A 23,479-nucleotide genomic window follows, 5' to 3' on the forward strand; every position below is an offset into this window, starting at 1 on the left:
CCTTAACCCTTGCACTACTCAAGGGTCAGCAGTACTTTGATCCAAAACAATTTTTCAGGAGTTTCCTTGTGGCGTGATGGGTTAAGGATCTGGTGTTGTCACTGCAGCAGCTTGAGCCGCTGCTGTTGCTCAGGTTCAGTCACTGGCCTGGGAGCTTCCACCTACCCCAAAAAACCAAAAACCAAAAAACAAAAACAAAACAAAGCAAAAAAATAATTTTGTCAAAACCAGGTCAATCAGAAGCCTATTCAGCCAAAACAGGCATTTGGCAGACCGGAAGGCTTGGTCACAACCAGTTTGCCACAAACAAGCAATATAAAAAAACAATTTTATTAAAACCAATTTAGCAAAAAGCTGATTATGGGGTCAAGAAGAGCAAAGGCAATTGGGCCCAAAACAGACCTTTTTGTCAAAATTAAAGTGGCTGAAAATACCTCATCCGGAAATAGGCAATTTGGTCAAAAACTATTTTGTAAAGAGCAGAGCCTGGGCAAAAGCAGAAAGAATCCAATAGAAAGCAATTTGTGGAGTTCCCATTGTGGCTTAGGGGAAACCCATCTGACTAGAATCTGTGAGGATGCCGGTTCCATCCCTGGCTTCGCTCAGTGGGTTAAGGATCCGGTGTTGCCATGAGCAGTAGTGTAGGTCGCAGATGCGGCTTGGATGCTGCATTGCTGTGGCTCTGGTGTAGGCTGGTGACTATAGCTCTCTGATTCAACCCCTATCCTGAGAAACTCCAAATGCCGCAGGTGCAGTCCTAAAAGACAGAAAAAAGAAGAAAGAAAGAAAGAAAGAGAGAGAGAGAGAGAGAGAAGGAAAGAAAGAAAGGAAGAAAGGAAGAAAGGAAGAAAGAAAGAAAGAAAGAAAGAAAGAAAGAAAGAAAGAAAGAAAGAAAGAAAGAAAGAAAGAAAGAAAGAAAGAAATTTACCCCTCTAAAACATAATTTGTCAGAAAAAAAAATAATTTGGTGAACACACACCCTGATTTGGTTAGAAACATCTCAGTCTGATTGAGGGCAAATTGGTAGACTATAAACCCAGAGAACTGGGTAGAAAACAAGTTGGTTAGGAGTTCCTTGGTGGCCTAGAGTGTTAAGGATCTGGCGTTGTCACTGCTGTGGCTCAGGTTTGATCCCTGGCCTAGGAACTTCTGCATGTCTTGGGGGTGGCCAAAAAAAAAAAAGAAAAAAAAGCTGGTTAGGGGGCAATTTGATGACACTGACAAATTGTCTCGAGTTTCAGGCTTCAGGCCTTTAGAGCATCGCAGTTTCACAGTGAATCCCACAAATCTAACTTGTCGAAATTTACATCTGCTTGTGCCTATAACGCTAGCACACTCAGCACACAGCACATCAACTAGCAGTCATATGGCAGGGACGGGATAAAAAGCTTGCAGGTCATAGTGGCTCAAGTTAAATGAAAAACCAGGAAGCCAGTGTCAGCTTGGTAAGGCCAGCTTTGTTGGCTAAAAATGAATTTAAGGTTTTTCTGAAGACAACTAGAGAATAAATCCAATAGCTAGTTCTATGCGAAGTATGAATTTAATTTTTGAACAGTTTACCATATTAAAAATTTTAACCTGTTTCTGAATATATAGGAATAGGATCTACTAGTGGAAAAAGAATTTGAAATTTAAAATAGGATTCCCGTCATGGCTCAGCAGGTTAGGAACCTGACGTTGTCTCTGTGAGGATGCAGGTTCAATACCTGGCCTTGCTCAGGGTGTTAAGAATCCACTGTTGCTGCAAGCTGCAGTGTAGGTTGCAGATGTGGCTCAGATCCAGCGTTGCTGTGGCTGTGGCACAGGCCAGCAGCTGCAGCTCCGATTTGACCCCTGGCCTGGGAACTTCCATATGCAATAGGTGTGGCCATAAAAAGAAAAAAAGCTTTTTTTTGGAGTTCCTGTGGTGGCTCAGTGGTAACAAACCCAACTACTATCCATAGTTGGTTCGAGCCCTGGCCTTGATCAGTGGGTTGAGGATCCAGGATTACTGTGAGCTGTGGGGTAGGTCACAGACGTGGCTCAGATCTGGCATTGCTGTGGCTATGGTGTAGGCTGGCAGCTACAGCTCAGATTTGACCCCTAGCCTGGGAACTTCCATATGCTGCGGGTGCGGCCCTAAAAAGACAAAAAAAAACAAAAAACAAACAAACAAACAAAAAAACCATGCACAAAACCAAAAACCAAAAAACCTTTTTTTAAAAGTTAAAATAATAAAACAAAAAAAAGTTTATCTGGGAGGGGGGCCAAAATACTTAAAGGTGTAATCAAAAAGTCCATGGCACCTCCTTGGTGGTTAAAATCACCAGCAAACTGATACCATGGCCAAGTGTACATGGGCCCCCAATCAGGAATTTTAGGAAGGTGGGCCAACTCACTTCTTTTCAACTCAACTGTTGCTTTCTAAATACATTGAATCTCTCCTTTCCCACCACAGTCTTACATCCTTTGAGACCATTTTCTCTAGAAAGACAATCTGTTACTATGGAAAACAAACCAAAACAAAATATCCTTAATTCCTATTAAACCCTTGAAGTTTGGCAACTCTGCCCTGCTCCATTTGAGTGATAAATTCTGGTTGCGTGGTGGTCTTGCCAACCTAAGAATTTAATCTTTTTGAGGTAGACAGTACTTTGCTGTGAGTTCAGGTTTGTGGTCCCCATCCTCAGATATCAAGACATTTCTGAGGGTTAAAGGGCATTTATGTTCTACCTGTGCTCTTGATCTCCCTCCAACTTCCCCAAGTGTTTGTGTGACTCCTGTTATGGCACGCTCACTGCCTGATGGAAAAACCCATATGTTTTCAGAGAGCCTGGACCTTAGTAAAGTCCATTCTCACATATGAGCTGAAAGACATCTTCCAATTTGTCCCTGTCCTCTTTGAATTTTAGAACCCACCCTGGACCGCAGACTCTAGGTCCAGTTTGACCCACATACAGCAAAGCAGTGTTTTCACCTCCCTTATTCTAAAGCCTATACCTCTATTAACATGACCCAAGATCTTTCATTCACACTGGTAGATTCCTCTTCTTGGGTTAGCAGCTAGTGAAGATCCCCTAAGTCTGAGAGACTGTGTTGGCCTCCATTGGGTGCTCTCTCTCCCTCCCCTCTTCACTCTTTCCCCTCACCTCCTCTCTCTTCCAGACGATGACCCTGACAGTGCAGTGGATGATCGTGACAGTGACTACCGCAGTGAGACAAGCAACAGCATCCCACCACCCTATTATACTACATCCCAGCCCAATGCCTCGGTCCACCAATATTCTGTCCGCCCACCACCCCTGGGTTCCCGGGAATCCTACAGTGACTCCATGCACAGTTATGAGGAGTTTTCCGAACCTCGTGCCCTCAGGTAGTTACTGTGGAGGGGAGGGTGTGTGTGTGTGTGTGCGTGTTCGTGTGTGTGTGTGTGTGTGTGTGTGTGTGTGTGTGTGTGTGTGTGTGTGTATCTGGCTTATCTCCTGGAGTAGAGGGAGAAGTAGGGAGCTGGAGGGAGCTAGGGGCAGAGGAAAGTGGGGTCTACAAAAGCAACATCCATACTTTCTGGTAAGCAGTAGAACCTTTTCTTTACCCAAAATCTTGGGAGACAACTCTGCAAGCTTGATGAAAGGGGGTCTGCTTTAGCTGAAGGAAGAGAAGGAAGTCAAGAAGCCCTTAAGAGAGTTCCCATGGTGGTGCAGTGGTAACAAACCTGACTAGTATCGACGAGGACACAGGTTCGCCTTGCTCAGTGGGTTAAGGATCCAGCATTGCCATGAGCTGTGCTGTAGGTCTCAGACATGACTCAGATCCTGCATTGCTGAGGCTGTGGTGTAGGCAGCTGCGGCTCCAATTCAACCCCTAGACTGGGAACTTCCATTTGCTGTGGTAGTAGCCCTAAAAAAAAGAAGCCCCTAAGAGGTTCCCTTGAAATATGGGGACTCATTGGCACTCTTTTGAAAAGCCTATGTTCCCTGTGTATTCTCTAATTGGGCAGGGGGTGGGTGGGTGGAGGGAGAGATGATCATTAATGGGGTGGGGGAGGTGAAGCATAGTGATGTTGGGAAAGACTCCCAGCCTGCAGCTGGCTCAAGGTCCTACCCAGCCCTTCTGGTGGCCCCTGACACTGTGTTCCTGACTGGCAAGCATGGGCACAGTGACCCGAGATCCAGCCCTGATCAGTCTGGCCACCATCACTGCTCTTTTGAAAGTAGGCTGTCCCTAGACCTACTCCATAAGTGGGTCCCCTGGCTTGCATGGGTGCAATATGTTGGTCCTTGAGCCCATCAGACTGAAATTCGTGCCTGCCGCCCCTCCTCACTGACCTGATGCCCGCAGTCCTGGTTTCTCAACAGAACAATAGCGAACACAATATTAAAAAGGTTGAATGGAGTTGCCTGGGGGACTAGCACTTAAGGACCCGGCATTGTCACTGCTGTGGCTCAGATTACTGCTGTGGCTTGTAATGATCCCTGGCCCAGGAACTTCCACATGCTGCAGGCATGGCCAAAAGTAAATAAAATAAAATAGAATAAATAAAATAAAATAAAATAAAAGGTTGAATATAGGTAAAGCACTTAAGGTGGTGCCCCAAAGTGCCACATAGTGACTATTAGATAAATAGCACGAATAATGGTATTTGGAGCTATGTGCCCAGCTCTGGTCCAGGCCCTTCCCTTCATCTTCTCATTTCATCCTTTCATTGGGATTATAATTGGTTCCATTTGACAGAATGGGGAATCAAGGCACAGGGGGTTTAGAAACTTGCCTGAGGTCACACAGTTGGTCAGTTGTCATAAGGACTAGTGTTAATGGTGAACACACTGGGCACTGGGTGGCAAGCAGTGGCTTGGGGGATTTCTGGTCATGGGTCTTCTTCCAAAATATTTGCTCCCTAAAGAGTACATTTCCTTCATTAAAGGATGTGCAGGAAGGAAATTTTGAGTGCTCTTTACTCCCCTGTTTTTGAAACTATACTTCTATTAATATGACCCCCATAATCTCTTTAAGATATTAGGCTCAGTTCACACAAACACCAGGGTCTCCTATTAGTGTGAGACCCTGATATACTAGAATTGGTATAACTCTGGTATATTAGGGTCTCACACTGTCTCACACTAATAACTGTAACTACATCCAGGACTAGGCTAGGGCGAGTGTGGTACACTTGAAGTTGTCTCAAGTACAAAACTTAAAAGGGGCTCAAAACAGAGTTCCTTTCATGGCTCAGCAGTTAACGAACCTGACTATTATCCATGAGGACACAGGTTCGATTCCTGGCCTCGCTCAGTGGGTTAAGGATCTAGTGTTGCCATGAGCTGTTGTGTAGGCCAGTAGCTTCAGCTCCAATTTGATCCCTAGCCTGGAAACCTCTATATGCCCCAGGTGTGGCCCTAAAAACACACACACAAAAGGTGGGGGGCAAAAACCTCAGTCATCATTAGAAATAATATATCCATGCAATTTTTTTTTTATGGCCACGCCTGTGGCATATATGTTTCCGAGGCCAAGGACTGAATCTGAGCCACAGCTGCAGCAACGCTGGATTCTTTAACCCACTGCACCCAGCTGGGGATCGAACCCGCACCTCCGCAATGACTGAGGTGCTGCAGTCAGATTCCTATCCCATTACGCCACAGCAGAAACTCCTAATGCAATATTTTTAAAAAATCAAAACAGGAATTCCTGTCATGGCTCAGCAGTAATGAACCCGACTAATATCCATGAGAACACAGGATCAATCCCTGACCTCACTCAGTGGGATCTGGTGTTGCGATGGCTGTGGTGTTGGCCAGCAGCTGCAGCCCCAATTCGACCCCTAGCCTGGGAACTTCCATATGCCACCGATGCGGCCCTTAAAAAAAAAAAAAAAAAAAAAAATCAAAACGAATGCCCCTCTCCCCAAAAAAATCCATGAAAAAAAATTCGCCAAAATGTACTTTCATAAGAGTGGATTTTGTTGTATGCAAGTTATTCTTCAATGAAATTTTCTAAAAATCTATGCTGAGTAAAATATAAAATTTTAAGGAAAGACAGGATCTGACCTTGCACTTGCAAGACTCAGCCTCACTTACCTCACCCTGATCCTGGGCTGCTATATCTAGTCTATAAGCAAGAAAAAGAATGATGGTTTATTGAGCACTTACTGCACTGGACACCTTTCGAGTGCTCAAGAGCCATGCACCTGTGGATAGTGGCTAGAGTGTTGGACAGTGAGGACACAAAACATTTCCATTTGCTAGAATTTCTACTAGACAACCCTGCAGAGTAAAACACAGTTTGAAGCAAACCTTCATAGGCTTTCTACTCAGTCTTTTTTTCTTTTTTTCTTTTTTTTTCTTTTTTGTCTTTTTGCTATTTCTTGGGCCGCTCCCGCAGCATATGGGGGTTCCCAGGCTAGGGGTGGAATTGGAGCTGTAGCCACTGGCCTACGTCAGAGCCACAGCAACTCGGGGTCCAAGCCAGGTCTGCAACCTACACCGCAGCTCATGGCAACACTGGATCATTAACCCACTGAGCAAGGCCAGGGATTGAATCCGCAACTTCATGGTTCCTAGTCGGATTCGTTAACCACTGCACCATGATGGGAACTCCTCTACTCAGTCTTTAACATCATCCAATATAATGTTTTTTGCGTATAAACAATATATCCAATATAATGCATATAAATATAAATATAATGCATATAAGCAATAATCCAATATAATGGGGTTATTTTTGCTTTTTAGGGCCACACTCGCAGCATATGGAGGTTCCCGGGCTAGGGGTCTAATCCGAGGTACAGCTTCTGGCCTATACCACAGCCGCAGCAACGCAGGATCCAAGACGCATCTGTGACCCACACCACAGCTCCTGGCAACCCTGGATCCCCAACCCACTGAGCGAGGCCAGGGATTGAATCCGCAACCTCATGGTTCCTAGTCGGATTTGTTTCTGCTGCACCATGATGGAAACTCATAGATGGAATGTTTTAGAAGAAATTTTTTAAAAGATTGAGCATTTAGTCTAGCTTCTTAATTTTTTAGGTCCAAGGAATTGAAATGACGTACTCAAGGTAAAACATTTAGTGGCACAGGTGGGAATAGAATTAGTCTTAGTCTGGACTAGCATTCTTCATTCAAATCCTTTGTGCTTGAACCGTCTAGAAAACAAAGAACTAGATTCCTTTCCTTTGTATTCATGACTTCCTTATTCAAAATATCTTCAGAAGCACTCCCATCTCCTTAACAGCTTCTCCTAAAATTTTTGCAACCTCTACAATTTGTACATCATTCATTTGCACATTTCAGCTGGCTGGGACTTAAGTGATTATTGAAACAAAGTTTCCATGCATTGGAAACAACTGAAAGGACAATGAGATATCAAGTATTAATAAAAGATTAACTCTTTTTTTTTTTTTTCCTTTGAAGGGCCGCACCTTTGGTATACGGAAGTTCCCAGGCTAGGGGTTGAATTGGAGCTACAGATGCCAGCCTATGCCACAGCCACAGCAGTGCTGGATCCCAGCTGCATCTGTAACCTGCACTGCAGCTCATGGCAATGCTGGATCCTTAACCCACTGAGTGAGGCCAGTGATCAAACCCCCATCCTAATGGATACTAGTTTCCACTGTGCCACAACAGGATCTCCAAGATTAACTCTTTTAAAAGATGGAAAAGTCTTCTCTTAGAGGAAGAAAAGCAGAAGAGTACCCGTCTTATGGATAGGGAAACTGAGGCTCAAAGAGTGGAAGCAAGTTGCCTGGATCTCAGAGCAGTGTGTCCAAGAGCTGGTCCCAGATTGGGCTCCTATCCTGTTTGTGTTGGCCACTCCTTATCCATCTCTGGCCTCTGGTGTGTCCTCCTGCCCCAGGGGGAGTCTGTCTATTGTAAGCATTCCTGAGATAGAATGGGGTAGTGGAAAACGAGGAGCCCCCTCCACTCTCACCACAGACAGGTTTTACGGGTAGGGAGGGGAGACAGAGGTAGAAATTGCCTGAGTTCCCCTGAGAGTGACTCAAGCCATTGTCCCAGGCATCCTTGCCTTGCTGCCCTGAGCTCTTTGGTGCTGGACCCCCAGAGGCTGGGGAGCCAGAGCTGGACACAGACATTCCATCCTGCAGGTCTGGGCTTGGCTGGAGGAAGGAACACACCTGGACAACCCTGCAATGGGGAAGGGCAGGGAGGACTTCCTGGAGGAGGGTGCCTGGGAGCCAGTCCTTGATATATAAATGTGGAGTCTGAGGAGAGGAATTCCAGGCAGAGAAAACAGCTCAGCTAAAGGCTGGAGAGGCAGTCACGGTCAGATCATGCCCAGAGGCCCTTGGTGACTGACTCAAGGACATGGAGGGGAGGCGTCTGGGGTCAAAACTGTGTTGGACCCAGAATATGAGATCTGGGATTAGAGGAATCTTGGTGACCACTGCTTCCCACCATCTTGCCACCTGGGGCTGTTTATGTGGTGCCCAAGGTCACGGATGGACACATCCAGGCTTGTGTGGGAAGTCCCAGTCCTAGGCTGCCCCCCCCCCCTCACTTGGGATCCCAGGATGTACTGGGGTGGACTTCAGCAGTATTTACTAGCATAGGGGCCTCGGAGTCCTTTCCAGCCAAATAATACTTGCTGATCTTCCATCGTCACAGTCTTTAAGGACAGGCACTAAAAAGCAACCAAGCGTACATGTAACTTAGCAAGCAAGGACTAGAGGGAAAAACCCCTGTTTGATTCCTACAGCATCCCAGGGGCTGGTGAGGGACGAGGGCCCCAGTCACAGAGAGTGAAGGAAGTATTCAAGACAAGGAATGCTGTTTGTTGAGTGACTGAATGAGTGTTGAGAAGAGGGACAAGAGGTGGCCCATGTGTCCTGCTGCCTGCCTTCAGGTAGAGATAGATATTTCTTCCTGGTCATGTTGAGGGCGATCCAGGGTGCATAAAAGGGGGTTAGGGGTAGCCAGAGGGTGGGAGAGACTCGCTCAAAGAAGCGCTGTTTCAGTAGGCACCAAAGGACTTTTCTGGGTAAAGCAGGTGAGGAAGAAAGTTCCTGGCAGAGGAACACTTGTGTACAATGCAAAGGCCCAGAGGTGAGTACAATTTAGGGTGTTGGAGAGATGGTGAGGATGCCAATGTGGCTGGAGCAGGGAGAAAAGGGAGGATGGACAGAGATGGGAGTGGGGAGGTTGGAGGGTTTGACCACACAGGGGTGCAGTGTATAGCTTTATTTTGAGGGAGCTGTCATAGGATTTGGAACGGGGAGGTCTGTGATTGGCTTTATGATTCCAATAAGCCCTTTTGCAGCTGCCAGGGGAAAAAGTACCATCCAGGAGAGATACGGACTTTGGGGCAGCATCTAGTGGAGATGGCAGAGCCCTGACTAGGGTGGGGCCCAGGGTTCAAGGAAATGGATGTGCTTTACATATGTTTGCTGAGGGTGGAGCTGAGGGGACCCACTGCAGGATCAGCTGGGGCAAAGGGTGAAGGCAGGGAGGCCCTGGTCCCTGGTGAATGGAGGGGCTCAGCAGAGGGAGGACCTGGTTGAGATGGGGGTGACAGGGCACATCAAGAGCCAAGGTGAAGCTCTGCTTAAATTTTGGAAGCACTAGGTCTCCAAGGGGACTGTAGCAGGGACACTGATTTAGGGTTCCCAACATGTGGGTGAAGCATTTGCAGCCTCAACAATGAATGGACAGGAGTGGCGCACAGTAGATCACCAATGGGTCATTGATCTGGTTTTCTTGCCTATCGCTGGAAAGGGTAAATGCTCCAAGAACAGGGATTTTTTTTTTTTTTTTTTTTCTTAATGGCCACATCTGTAACATATGGGAATTCCTGGGCCAGGGACTAAATCCAAGCCACAGCTGCAGCAATGCCAGATCCTTTAACCCACTGCATCAGGCCAAGGATCAAACCTGAACCTCCGCAGCCACTGAGCCACTGTAGTCAGACTTTTAATGCACTATGCCACAGCAGGAATTCCAGAACAGGGATTTTTTTTTTGGGGGGGGGGAGGTCTCTTTTGTTCATGGCTGTGCTTTCCTGGTACCCAGCAGTGCTCCACCAATGCTGGGAATCTGGGGAATGACCAATCCAGGGAACTATTGAAGGATGGAATCTGTGCAACCAGGACGGGAAGGGGCAGTGGCTTTGTGCTCCAGCTCCTGAGCCCCAGCCTGTCCCTTCAGCCCCACAGGTAGCAGCCGTTATGCCTCCTCAGGAGAGCTGAGCCAAGGCAGCTCACAGCTGAGTGAGGACTTTGACCCAGACGAGCAGAGCCTGCAGGGCTCTGAGCTGGAGGATGAGCGGGACCGGGACTCCTACCACTCCTGCCACAGCTCAGTCAGCTACCACAAGGACTCGCCGCGCTGGGACCAGGATGAGGATGAGCTGGATGAGGAGCTGGATGAGGAGCTGGATGAGGAGCTGGAGGACTTCCTGGAAGAGGAGGAGGAGGAGCTGCCTGAGGATGAGGAAGAACTAGAGGAAGAGGAGGAGGTGCCAGATGACATCCGTGGCTACACCCAGCAGGAGGAGGTGGCTGTGGCTGAGCCCAAAGAATTCAAGCGTGTCAGCCTCCCACCCGCTGCTCCTGAGAAGGACAAGGCTTCAGCTGTACCCTCGGGGGTCCCTGACGTGGCCAAGGCAGCCCCTGAGCCAGCCTTGCCTGAGGAGGTGCCTGCAACTGAGCAGGAGCTTGAGCCAGAGCCCCCCAAGGCTGAGGAGAGGTAATGGGAAGGGGCTGAGGGGCCATCACAATGTCCCAGGGCCAGTGGTGTCATGATGTGGTTAATTTGGTCCCAGGGAATGTGGCGGGGAGGTTGTCACAGGGTCACGGTCTTATTGAAGGGATCTAGATGGGTCTAGGAGGTCAGAAGGGGCTCAGTGGGGTCAGAGGGGGTCAAGCAGATCATGAAGGAGTCTTAGGGGTTGTGAGGGGCTGGAGGGCTTGCCAGGATTGGAGAGGTTACAAAAAAGGCATCAGAAGAATCCTGGGCAAATAGGATGGCAAAGTTTCAGAAGGCCCAGGAAGGTGGAAGGGGGACCTTAGGGTGTCAGAGAGGTGATGGGCACGTGAGAAGCTGGGAGAGTTATTGAGGCTGATCAGAGGGGGCATGGGTGGGTCTTTATGTCTTGGAAGAGCCAAGGAGGCTGTGGAGGGTCGAACATCACTAGGAGGGTGGAGGGTCGAGTGAGTGCTGGCCGTGAATGAAGCCTCATGAAACTCTTTGCCTCAGTTTCAGGCCACGAGAAGATGAGGAAATCCAGGAGGGTCAGGATTCCATGTCTAGGGCCAAGGCCAACTGGCTACGAGCCTTCAACAAAGTGCGACTGCAGCTGCAGGAGGTGAGTGAAAGCCTCAGTCCTATCACACCTAGCCTGGCCACACCCACTTTCCCACCCCACCCATGGCCCAGGCTGGCCATGCCCATCTCCCCCACTCCTCCTTAACACCAAACCCTGGGGTCTTTTCCCTGCCCCTGCCCCTGCCCACATCGGCCAACGCCACGCCTATGGGCTGCCTGGCCACGCCCACTCCCCCACCCCCATGGTAGGAGCAGGCCTCCGTTTATCTGGCTCTTCTATGGCTCCTCCCACACCAACTTGCTTCCTTCTGTGCGCAACCTGACCCTTCCTCAGCCCCACCCATGCCTGCCCAGTCACAGTCCCAGCATTCCTGGCCCAGCTCCCGCCTAATCTGATTCTTCCCTGGCCCTACCCATGCTTGCCTGCTGTCTTCTGCAACCAGCTGGCCCCACCAAGGCCCAATCCAGCCTCCCCCAGGGCAGCCTAGGATTTCTGAGTAGGGAAAGAATAGAGGTGAATTGGAATCTGGAGCTGAAATTAAGCTGAGGTCATGGCTATGGCCAAGTTCACAGACAGAGATAGAGATTAGGGATAGGGATATAGGTCAAGATTAGGGCAGCAGTCAAAGTTCAGAGGTCAGGGTTAGAATTGAGGTTAGGAGAAGAGGTCAGTGCTTGGGGTTACACTGGGTGTTAGTGTCAGGGTTGGGAAAAGGTCTGAGGACTGCTCAGTATTGCAGAAGTAATTAGGTGAAAAGTAGCATTAGCATCAGGGTCAAAATGACTGTTCAGATGGGCAGCAGGAAGGAGGCCATTCATTTACTCTTTCATTCATTCAGCCTGCTCTGGGCTGGGGGTCGAGTAGAGTTATTACCCAGGTGACCTTCCAAACTGGGATGAGGCCGGCAGGAGGAGATCCTAAACAGACTCTCAAAGTATTTGACAATCAATTTCGGAGTCACAAAATTTCCCAATCAAATTTCTTATTAATTGTACAATAGAATTACTAAGTAATACATTCTCGTGGTTCTAAACTCAAACGGTAGGAAAGAATAGACTAAAAAGTCTGTTGAATAACTTTCAATAAATCAACAAATGAAAAAACAGCAGCTACCTTTGTGATGGAACTAGTGATATAAGAAGAAAAATAAACGTGAGTGGTATCTCTGGGTTTCATAGAACTAAGGAGCATAAAACTAATCCAAGGCAATCAGGAAGACTCCCAGGAGGTGGTGACAGTTAAGAGTGAAATGACGTCCAAAATTCTTCAACATTTTGGAAAAGAGTGCCAGACTCTTCTCCTTTTCCTGCCACCTCCACTATATCACCCTTTAGTTGCATGGTGGGGGGCACTGAATCTGTGTCTACACTGAGACCTGAATGATAGATGGAGGCTGGGAGAGCATACAAACAGGTGGCACAGCTCAGGCAAAGGCCCTGAGGCATGGGATCAGATGAGCAGGTAAGGTGGCCAGGGGGTGGGGGTGGAGGGGATTTAGGGGCTAATGGGTTATTATGAGTGTTGACCCAGCTCCTGAGAACCTCAGGACTACAGAGCACAAGCTCTTGTTGGAGATGAGGCTAACAAATTCCCAATTTTGACACGAGGAGACAGAAGTTGGCGGCAGAGAGTATCTCCTCTTCTTTAGAGATGGACAAACTAAGGCCCAAAGAAAGCCAGTGAGCTCCCTAAGGACACAGAGAGGACTAGGACCCAGGCCTCCTGACTCCCATCCCAAAGGGGAGATGGTTGTGGCTGTGGCACCTGTGCTGCTCTGGGAAGGGGCAGTCACACTGACCATCTCTGACTGTCTGTCCTGCAGGCCCGGGGAGAAGGAGAGATGTCCAAATCCTTGTGGTTCAAAGGCGGGTAAGTGACAGATCTTGTGGGGGGGAGTAGTTTTGAACCCAGAGCCCAAGCCTGGTTTATACCATAGCCTCAGCCAAGAGCAGGGAGAGAGATTTCATTTAGCAGAGGACCAATTGCACAAGGGAGAATAATGTAGCCACTGTCATGAGGCTTTCATGACCAGCAGGAACCAAAGATAGTAACATATTGAACCCTCACAACAAACCCATGGAGGACCCACCACCCCTATTTTATAAATGGGAAAATTGAATCCTGAGAGGCCTAGCCCAAGCCACTCATATAATTGAAGACCACTTCCCCCTAGAAATAAATATAAGATAAAGGAGATACCCATTTCCTGTGCAAAATTTTAGGAGTGAATTTTTTGCTTCGATACTACTTTTGCATTTCTCAGATTATTGCTACAGTTGCTGGCTCTTTTATTAACAACAGATATTAGTCTTTTCTTTCTTTCTTTCTTTCTTTCTTTCTTTCTTTCTTTCTTTCTTTCTTTCCTTCTTTCATTTTTGCCACCCCACAGCATATGGAGTTCCTGGGCCAGGGATCAGATCTGAGCTGCCTTTGCAACCTAAGTCACAGCTGCAGCAATGCCAGACCCTTTACCCACTGTGCTAGGCTGGGGATTGAACCTGCATCCCAGCGCTCCCAAGATGCCGCCGATCCCATTGTGCTACAGCGGGAACTCGGATAGTTGTTGGTTCTATAAGGAGCATTTTGTCATATCCATTTTCTTAAGTTACTAATTTTTAGGGGTGTTTTTTCGGGATTTGGATGGTGAAGTTAGAGGATGCAAGTGATATTTGTAAACTACACTAATGTTTTAAATAGCAGCCAGAGAGTGATTGCCTTCCCATGTACATCCTTCTCAAACAGAGACACAGAGACAGGAGCTGTGACTCCCAGGTGGGCAAGTGTCCCAGGTGGGGAGTGGAAGTGGGATCTGAGATGAGAGCTCCTATGCGCATGTCAGGAAACACCTGAGGCAGGCAGGACCTGGCAGGGGAAGTAGCCAAGCAGAGATATAGTTCAGGAGTTACCCAGGTTCTGCCTGATCCTGCAGGGACCACTGGAGCATGAATAGCGCCCCAGGGCTTGTCCAGTCATTGGCTGCCAGGCATCACTCTCATTGGCCAATGGGAACTTTCTGGAGAGGAGCCACACCTGAAGATGGGTGCGCCTCTCAGTAAGATGTGGACGGGCCACTGCAGCATCTGCTACAGCCCTCATTCTGATTCACCAGCTACAACAAAGCTGCCAAGAGGCAACAGCACAAATTTCCATGGGCTTTGAAATCACTCCTTCCAGAATAATTTTTATTTTCTTTTTACGGCCACACCTGCAGCAAAAAGTTCCCAGGTTAGGGGTCAAATCGGAGTTGCTGCTGCCAGCCTATACCATAGCTACAGCAGTGCCATATTCTTAACCTGCTGAGCAAGACCAGAGATTGAACTGAACCCACATACTCAACCGAGGCTATGTTGGGTTCTTAACCCACTGAACCAAAATGGGATCTCCCAGGATAGACATTAAAAATACATATATTTGGAAATACATATATTTCCAATTTTGAGCATAAAGAAAGATTTCATTGATATTTTAGTATATTGTTTAGATTTGCCTTAATTCAAATTTTCATTAAATGTGGGCAATTGCAGCATCTCCCCTTTTTCTAGACAAGGAAGCTGAGGCCCAGTGTCTGTTTCTTAGAGCTGAGTAACAAACTACCACAAAAAGGGAGGGGCCTTAAAACAACAAAAATCTGGGATTCCTGCTGTGGCGAAGTGGACTAAGAATCCCACTGCAGTGACTCAGGTTGCTATGGAGGAGGGGTTCCATCCCTGGCAGTGGGTTAAAGGATCTGGCATTGCTGCATCTATGGCGTAAGTCATAGCTGCAGCTCAGATTCAGTCCCTGGTCCCCGAACTTTCACATACCAAGGGTGCAGCCATAAAACAAAACAAATCAAAACAATGTATCCTCTCACAGTTCTTGGAGGTCAGACTTCCAAAACTAAGAGGTTGGCAGAGCCACACTCTTTTGACATCTGTAGGGGAAAAATCCTTCCTTGCCTTTCTAGCTTCTGGTAGCTGTTGGCCATCCTTGATATTTGTTGAACTGTAAAAAACAGTCACTACAGGGAGTTCTGTCCTGTTTCAGCAGTTAACGAATCTGACTAGCATCCATGAGGAAGCAGATTCAATCCCTGGCCTTGCTCAGTGGGTTAAGGATCCAGTGTTGCTGTGAGCTGTGGTGTAAGTCGCAGATGCTGCTTGGATCCTGCATCACTGTGGCTGTGGCACAGGTCGGCAACTACAGCTCCAATTTGACCCCTAGCCTGGAAACCTCCATATGATGTGGGTGTGGCCCTAAAAAGCAGGAAAAAAAAAAAAAAAAAGGGTCCCTACAGGAGTTTCCGACGTGCCTCAGTAGTTAACGAATCCGACTAGGAACGATGAGGTTGCAGGTTCATTCCCTGGCCTTGCTCAGTGGGTTAAGGATCTGGTGTTGCCATGAGCTGTGGTATAGATCGAAGACGCAGTTTGGATCCTGCGTTGCCATGGCTCTGGTGTAGGCCGGCAGCTACAGCTCCGATTAGACCCCTAGCCTGGGAACCTCCATATGCCATGGGAGCGGCCTCAGAAAAGGCAAAAAGACAAAAAGACAAAAAAAAAAAAAAAAAAGAAAGAAAGAAAGAGTCCCTACAGTCTCTGCCTCCAGTGTCACACTGCTGTCTTCTCTGTGTGTCTCTCTTCTTTTTTTTTGTCTTTTATCTTTTTAGGTCTGCACCCATGGCACAGGAGTTTTCCAGGCTAGAGGTCTAATCAGAGCTACGCCACAGCCACAGCAATGCCAGATCCCAGCCGAGTCTGTGACCTACACCACAGCTCACGGCAGCACAGATCCTTAACCCACTGAGCAGGGCCATGGATCGAACCCGCAACCTCATGGTTTCTAGTCGGATTCGTTTCTGCTGCGCCATGATGGGAACTCCGTCTTTCTTCTTATAGACACCAGTCATATTGGATTCAGAGTCCACCGTACTCCAGTATGACCTCATTTTAACTAATTACATCTGTAATGATCCTGCTTCTAAATAACGTCACATTCTGAGCTCCTGGAGGCTAGGATTTTAGTGTGTCTTTGGGGGGATACAACTCAACCCTTAGTACCCTGGGAGATCAAGTGTATTAAGGCCCAGGTGATGTCCTGCTCAAGCCTCAGGTGATGTCTGTTGGAGGAAGGGGGACTTTCTCTAGGCCCTTGACATCCTTGGGTGTGTCTTGCAGCCCTGGCGGTGGTCTCATCATCATTGACAGCATGCCAGACATCCGCAAGAGGAAGCCTATCCCACTAGTGAGCGACCTGGTGAGAGTCTGTGCCCTCCCCTCCCCCAGCAAAACAGGCCTGCCACAAGCAGTGCTCACCCCATACAGACCTGGGGCTGGGGGCTGGCAAGGCATTCTTTAGGACTAATGTGATCTGATTTCTACCCTGCGTGCTGCATGGATGCTTCAGGCTATGGTGAGTCGTGCTGACCTTGACCCTTGAGTCTCTTCCCAAAAACCCCAGTCCCCCACTGGCATCTTCCAACTGCCCACAACCCATGGGTTCTGAGGAAGGGACCTTGCCATGTCCCACAGTTCGTGGGGAAGAGAGCAGTTGACTCCCCACCTTGGCTCATGGTGTAGCTGGCAGTTTTGCCCTGTGGCTGGTGACCACAGCCAAGTGCAGTTCCCATTCTGGTCCACAGTGGTGGGGGATGGGTGAGCCAGAGGTATGGGGTTGCTCCCCTTACAAGGTCTATTCTAATCTGGAGCCTCTGTCACTTCCCAATTCTTTCCTGGTTCTGCTCCCACTGCTGTAACCTGTTTCCTATTTGCTGCTGGGGCTTGAATCCGTGGCTGGTGGCCCCAAACCATGGCTGGGTATTCTGCTCGTGGTGACAACCCCCTGGGGGGTAAATCGACCCCCGTGACTCCCTCGGTGACTTCCCTGTTCCAGTCCTTGGTCCAGTCCAGAAAAGCAGGCATCACCTCTGCCTTGGCATCCAGCACTTTAAACAACGAAGAGCTGGTACGTACGTAGGGCACCTCCCTGTCCCCAGGTGGTTGGAGTGTGGGCTGGGGCTCCTGGAGGAGGGGAAGAGGGTGTGGCAGAGACAGGCACTCCTCCCTTTCAAGAATTCGATAACTCAGCGGCCAGTGAGCACAGCCTCTGCACAGGAACCTAAGGATTCCAACAGCATGGGGACCGGAGAGGAACTGTACTTTACCATCCTCAGCACGGGGTAGGGGGAGAAGGTTGAGGGCAGGGCAGGCCAGTGCTCCCAGATTAGAGCCCTATGCCCATGACGCATGCCCTCCGTCCCCGCAGAAAAACCACGTTTACAAGAAGACCCTGCAAGCCTTAATCTACCCCATCTCGTGTACGACTCCGCACAACTTCGAGGTGTGGACGGCCACCACACCCACCTACTGCTACGAGTGCGAGGGGCTGCTCTGGGGCATCGCGCGGCAGGGCATGCGCTGTACCGAGTGCGGCGTTAAGTGCCACGAGAAGTGCCAGGACCTGCTCAATGCAGACTGTCTGCAGCGTGAGTGCGGAGCATTGGCTGGAGGGGAGACGAAGGGGCGGGACTGTGATTGGGCCCGGTGTAGGGGGCGGGGCTCTGCGGAGGAGGATTGGGGCGGGGCAGGGGTGGGGTGATGGGAAGGGATTCTGCGGTGTGGGGGAGGAGTGGGAGTGAGAAGAAGGGAAAGGAGAAGTTGAGGGGGTCCAGGAGAGGTGGGTTCGAATTCAAGGAGGAGCTAAACTGTGCAAGGGGGCGGACTCGATGGGAGGCAGCGGTTTCCCTGGAGGAAAAAAAAATGGATTAGGTTTAGGGTTAGGGTCATGGTTAGTGAAGAGAGGGGTCTCAGGTTGGGGAGAGGAGTCAGAGAAGGGGAAAGGCTTGCAGAGGGAAGTGGCTCAGAGGCGAAGGACCCCCGCGGCCCTGAGAGCTTAAGATAGGGAGTGGGAACTTTAGGGTGAAAACCTGGTGGGGGGAGGATTCAGAGAGCAGGTAGGAACTCTGGCAGCTCTAGCTTTGGGGGGAATGATTTATCTGAACCCCCACAGCTCACTGTGCCAGTGGCAGCAGATGAGGAAGCCCTGGAGTGGGAATGAGGATTCTCGGTCCTAGAGGGGGTGCCCTCCGGACAGTGATGGCTGTCTGCGTCTGCAGGGGCAGCGGAGAAGAGCTCCAAGCACGGAGCGGAGGACCGGACACAGAACATCATCATGGTGCTCAAAGACCGCATGAAGATCCGGGAGCGCAACAAGCCCGAGATCTTCGAGCTCATCCAGGAGATCTTTGCGGTGACCAAGACTGCGCACACGCAGCAGATGAAGGCAGTCAAGCAGAGCGTCCTGGACGGCACATCCAAGTGGTCGGCCAAGATCAGCATCACCGGTGAGGCCGCGGGGGGCCGGGGGCTGTCACCAGAGTCCCTTCTCATCAGCCCCCTCTGCTCCCTCCCAAGCCCCTTCCTTCCCTTTGCAGCGCATATTTGAGCGTATTCACGTCTTTCCCATGTCTGTGTGTAGGCATTCGTGCCCACATAGTGGGCGTATGTGCCTCCAAACACATGTACAGGAAACTATATGGGTGCATCTCTGTTGGTAGCCCCCAGAACCAGACCCCAAGAAGAGGAGTTGAGGGCACACGGTTTATCTGGGAGGTGACACCAGAAGCCCACATACGAGTTGGGAAGTGAGACCAGGAGTGAATAAGCCTTATCCAGGGTGCCACTGAGCAGGCAATGCAGTGGACACCTGGGAGCGCTGGGGGACTGTATTGAGCTCCCAGGGCAGAGAGGTTCTAGCCATAGGTGGGGACCTTGTGGTGTTTATCTGTTGCCCAACCTCATTGCGATTTCCCTGAAAGCAGACCCCAAGATGAGGATTTCAAGGCAGGTGGGTATCCATGAGGTGGTCCCAGGAAGCCCCAGAGGAAGGTGGAGACATGAGTTTGGGGGCAGGGACGGAAGGAGGCCCTGTGAAGGATGCCAGTGGAGGTCATAATGTGGGCAGCTGCAGTCTCAATCCTGCTGGGGACCTCGGGAAGCCGTGTAGGGCATCCACCCAAGAGTGTCCCCCAGGGGTGAACCTGGGGCAACTAGGATATTCTTCATTAGGTGAGAGTTCTGTGGATGTTAACTCTCTAGCAAGCCGAAAATGCCCAGTGGGTATGCCCACTAGCTGCTGTGGCCAGAACAATGCCCTCAGTCCTAGGCATCTTCTATGGAGCCTGAGTCAGTAACTGTTCTTGGCATGCCTTTCCCCTGGAGCCCACGTTTCTGTTTGTTTTGTGTGTCTTCTAGTGGTCTGTGCCCAGGGCTTGCAGGCAAAGGACAAGACAGGATCCAGTGACCCCTATGTCACCGTCCAGGTTGGGAAGACCAAGAAACGGACAAAAACCATCTATGGAAACCTGAACCCCGTGTGGGAGGAGAACTTCCACTTGTAAGTGTCTGGCTGGACCCCCAGCCCTCCATGTGGAGCTCCTTGTTGGGGCAGCTGACGGGAGAGCTTCAAGACCCCTGCCCCAACCTCCTCCTCCCCTCTGCAGTGAATGTCACAACTCCTCCGACCGAATCAAGGTGCGCGTCTGGGATGAGGATGATGACATCAAATCTCGAGTGAAGCAGCGGTTCAAGAGGGAATCCGATGACTTTCTGGGGCAGACGATCATCGAGGTGCGGACACTCAGTGGCGAGATGGACGTGTGGTACAACCTGGGTGAGCACGGTTGGGGATCTGTGGAGGGCGGGAAGAGGGGAGGGAGGTCCCAAAGAGCCAGCCAAAGTCGGGAGCCCAGATGGAGAAGAGAGAGACAGGATCAGGAGGGGTCAATCTAGGAGCCCAATCCAATAGAGGAGGCAAGGTCTCGGGGCCCAATCTGATGAGGGAGGCAGAGTCTGTGGGCACAATCTGATGGTGGCAGGAAGCACCCAGGCCATGAGGATGTGCAGGACCCAGGAATCTTTTAGTTCCATTTGAGAGAGTGAGGAAGGGGCAAAATCTCCATATCCCATTCTGATGGAGGAGGCAGGAAGCAAGACCCGCCGATCCTGGTGTAAGGAGAGAGGCACAAACCCAGGAATCTAACCTAAGAAGGGAGATTGAACTTGGGAATCCAGTCTAAGGGAAGAGGTACAGTTTTGGCTTCCTAATCTGAGAGGGGAGTTGTAGACCCAAGAACCTTGTCCAAGAAGATGAGTAGAATCTGTGAGCTTGATCTGAGGGCATAGGAAGAACCTAGTCTGAGAAGCGTGAGCACAGTCTAGGATCTTCATAGTTTGGATAAAGGAAATCTAGATATCCCATTCTGATGGGGGAGGCAGGAAGCAAGATGTAGGGACCCTAGTCCGAGGAAAGAGGCGCAGACCCAGGAATCTTGTCTGAGAAGATGAAGGAACTCTGGGGAGCTTGCTCTGATAGGGAAGACAGGGTCTAGGAGCACAGTCTGAGGAAGCAAGGTTCTTAGTCTAAAGAGGGAGTTGTAGGAGTTCCTGTTGTGGCGCAGCAGAAACAAATCCGATTAGGAACCATGAGGTTGCGGGTTCAATCCCTGGCCTTGCTCAGTGGGTTGAGGATCTGGCGTTGCCGTGAGCTGTGGTGTAGGTCACAGATGAGGCTCGGATCTGGCGTTGCTGTGGCTCTGGTGTAGGCTGGCAGCAACAGCTCCGATTAGACCCCTAGCCTGGGAACCTCCATATGCCGCAGGTATGGCCCTAAAAAGACAAAAAAGACAAAAAAAAAAAAAAAGAGGGAGTCGAAGACCCAGGATTTTAATATGAGTGAAGAAGCAAGATCTGGGATCCTAGTTAAAAGGGAGAAACAGGGCCCCAAAATTCTAGTCTACTGGGAGAGACCTAAGTCTAGCGAGCCAATCTCAAGATAAAGACCTAAGCCTTAATTCAGGGAGTCTGGATTATACAAATGTTATACAAATGTTAAAATAGCGCAGGACTATTTTGGGAAGTTCTGTCACCACCATTCCTTTTTGCTCTGCAGACAAACGGACTGACAAATCTGCTGTGTCGGGTGCCATCCGGCTACACATCAGTGTGGAAATTAAAGGCGAGGAGAAGGTGGCCCCCTACCATGTCCAGTATACCTGTCTGCACGAGGTGAGGCCCATTGCTCCACCCTACCTTTGGCATTCACTTTCATCTCCCACCTTGCCTCCACTCACCATTCCTGCCTGCCCTAGCTCCTCCTTCCTCTTCCTGACCACACCATCAACACTCCTCTGAACCTCTGAGACTGTCATCTACGCCATTCTCTCTGGTCAGGAAAAATTCCTCCCTGTCAGTCAAGGTCCAGCTTTAGAACCCCCTCCTCTGGGAGGCCCTCCCTGACCTCCAGGCAGTCGCTCACTATCCAGCTCCAGGTCCTCCATCTGTCCCAGACCTGAAAACTCACAGTTTGGTTGTTTGTACTTGGGTTTGTCTCTTCCAGCTGCCTGGGGGTTTTGGGAGAAAACTGTTTGTTAAATGAATAAATGATTGAATGGATGAATGAGTGTTTAGTGGATTAAAGAATGGGTAGACAGATGGAAGGATGGGTAGATGGATGTGTGATTGAACTGTTGCAAGTGTAGATGAGTTAGATGGGTGACTTTGGGGGTAGTTGAATAGATGAATGGGCGAATAGATGAATGGACAGATAGATGATGGATGGAATGATGGATGTATGAATAAATTGATGGGTAGATATATGGGTAATGGGTGGTTGAGTGGGTTGATAAATTATTAGATGGGCAGATTAATCTATGGGTAGTAGATGAGATGGATGTGTGGTTAAATTACTAGAAGGAAGGATAAATGAATAGGTGAATTTAGAGGTAGTTGCATGGGTGGGTAGGTAGTTGGGTGGATAGATGGATGGATGAATGGATGGAAGGAGGGGTGGGTGAGTGGACAGATGTGTGGGTGGGTGGATGGATGTATAGTTGAACTACTGGAAGTATAGATGTGTGGATGGGGGAATTTTGCATTAGTTGGGTAGCTGAATGGGTGGGTAGATGTGTGAACAAATGGATGATGGATGGATGGATTGAAGGTCAATTGGGTAGAAGGATGAAGTATTGGATGGACAGATTAAGTTGTGGGTAAAGGGTATGGGATGGATGGATGTGTGGTTGAATTACAAGGGAGGACCAGTGGACGGGTAAATTTTGGGGTAGTTGGATGGATAGATGGATGGGTGGGTGAGTGGATAGATGGACAGGCAGACAGATGAGTGAGTGGATAGATGGGTGGATAGATGGACAGGCAGACAGATGAGTGAGTGGATAGATGGGTGGATGGGTGGATGGATGAATGGATGGATGTGTGGTTGAATTACTGAAAATATGGATGAATGAACATCCATATTTTTGGCTTGTGGGTAGTTGGATTGATTGGTGAGTGAGTAGACGGATAGAGAGATGGATAGGTATCTATGGGTGGATGGAGAGTTGGATGATGTAAGCTGTCCTAGACCTGGGATCTCTGACCCTCTGTGTCCCCTTGTACACTTTCTGACACCTTCTCCCTTGTGGCAGAACCTGTTCCACTTTGTGACAGACGTGCAGAACAATGGGGTCGTGAAGATCCCAGACGCCAAGGGTGATGACGCCTGGAAGGTTTACTATGATGAGACAGCCCAGGAGATTGTAGATGAATTTGCCATGCGCTATGGTGTTGAGTCCATCTACCAAGCTATGACGTAAGGCTGATGGCTGAGGTGGTTGTGAGGATGAGGTGTAGGAAGCTGGGGGGAGGGGTGGTTACCATGTGGACACTGGCAGATCTGGAGTGGAAGAGGTTCTTGGGAGGAGGAGCCAGAGAGGAAGTGAGTGTGGTGAGGGTTACATAATTTTCCTGGAATTTAAGGAAGTGTCATTGCTGAGGGCTGAGTGACTAGGACAAGAGCTGGAGATAGAGGCAGAGACAGGGCAATTCAGAGAGAAGACAGAAACTCAGAGGACAGAATCAAGCAGAGGGAAAGGGGATGGTTTGGGATGTTGGGGGAAGCTATCTTAGAGGCATTCTGGGGGCTGGACACCAGGCCCAGTGCTTCCCATTCCCTCCTACCAGCCACTTTGCCTGCCTCTCCTCCAAGTACATGTGTCCCGGGGTGCCTGCGGTCATGAGCACCCTGCTTGCCAACATCAATGCCTACTACGCACACACCACCGCCTCCACCAACGTGTCTGCCTCCGACCGCTTCGCCGCCTCCAACTTTGGGGTCAGTCCCATGGGCTGGGGCCCGGAGATGAGGGAGATCTCAACCTTGTGTGGTCAGACCTCATGGACTCCTAGAT

At 49.5% G+C, this 23,479-nt stretch overlaps 1 protein-coding gene across 32 annotated transcripts in view; it reads left to right on the top strand.

Moving 5' to 3' along the window:
• Positions 1 to 23,479, top strand: part of UNC13A (unc-13 homolog A) — a 72,095-nt gene that overhangs the window by 18,673 nt on the left and 29,943 nt on the right. For all 32 annotated transcript variants that reach the window (XM_085012348.1, XM_085012352.1, XM_021083555.2 and 29 more), the window contains 13 exons: positions 3,145 to 3,352; positions 10,137 to 10,676; positions 11,187 to 11,295; positions 13,079 to 13,125; positions 16,413 to 16,491; positions 17,128 to 17,199; positions 17,500 to 17,719; positions 18,350 to 18,577; positions 19,488 to 19,629; positions 19,736 to 19,905; positions 21,184 to 21,299; positions 22,718 to 22,881; positions 23,253 to 23,403. In XM_085012348.1, the coding sequence (XP_084868474.1) occupies positions 3,145 to 3,352; positions 10,137 to 10,676; positions 11,187 to 11,295; positions 13,079 to 13,125; positions 16,413 to 16,491; positions 17,128 to 17,199; positions 17,500 to 17,719; positions 18,350 to 18,577; positions 19,488 to 19,629; positions 19,736 to 19,905; positions 21,184 to 21,299; positions 22,718 to 22,881; positions 23,253 to 23,403 (2,246 nt within the window). The remainder of the gene's footprint in view (positions 1 to 3,144; positions 3,353 to 10,136; positions 10,677 to 11,186; positions 11,296 to 13,078; positions 13,126 to 16,412; positions 16,492 to 17,127; positions 17,200 to 17,499; positions 17,720 to 18,349; positions 18,578 to 19,487; positions 19,630 to 19,735; positions 19,906 to 21,183; positions 21,300 to 22,717; positions 22,882 to 23,252; positions 23,404 to 23,479) is intronic.

This window comes from Sus scrofa, chromosome 2 (assembly GCF_054392235.1).
Source record: "Sus scrofa isolate SSC_HxYL_T2T_F1_AM1 chromosome 2, Sscrofa_HxYL_maternal_Yorkshire_Landrace_v2.0, whole genome shotgun sequence".
In the NCBI taxonomy this organism is placed as follows: Eukaryota; Metazoa; Chordata; class Mammalia; order Artiodactyla; family Suidae; genus Sus; species Sus scrofa.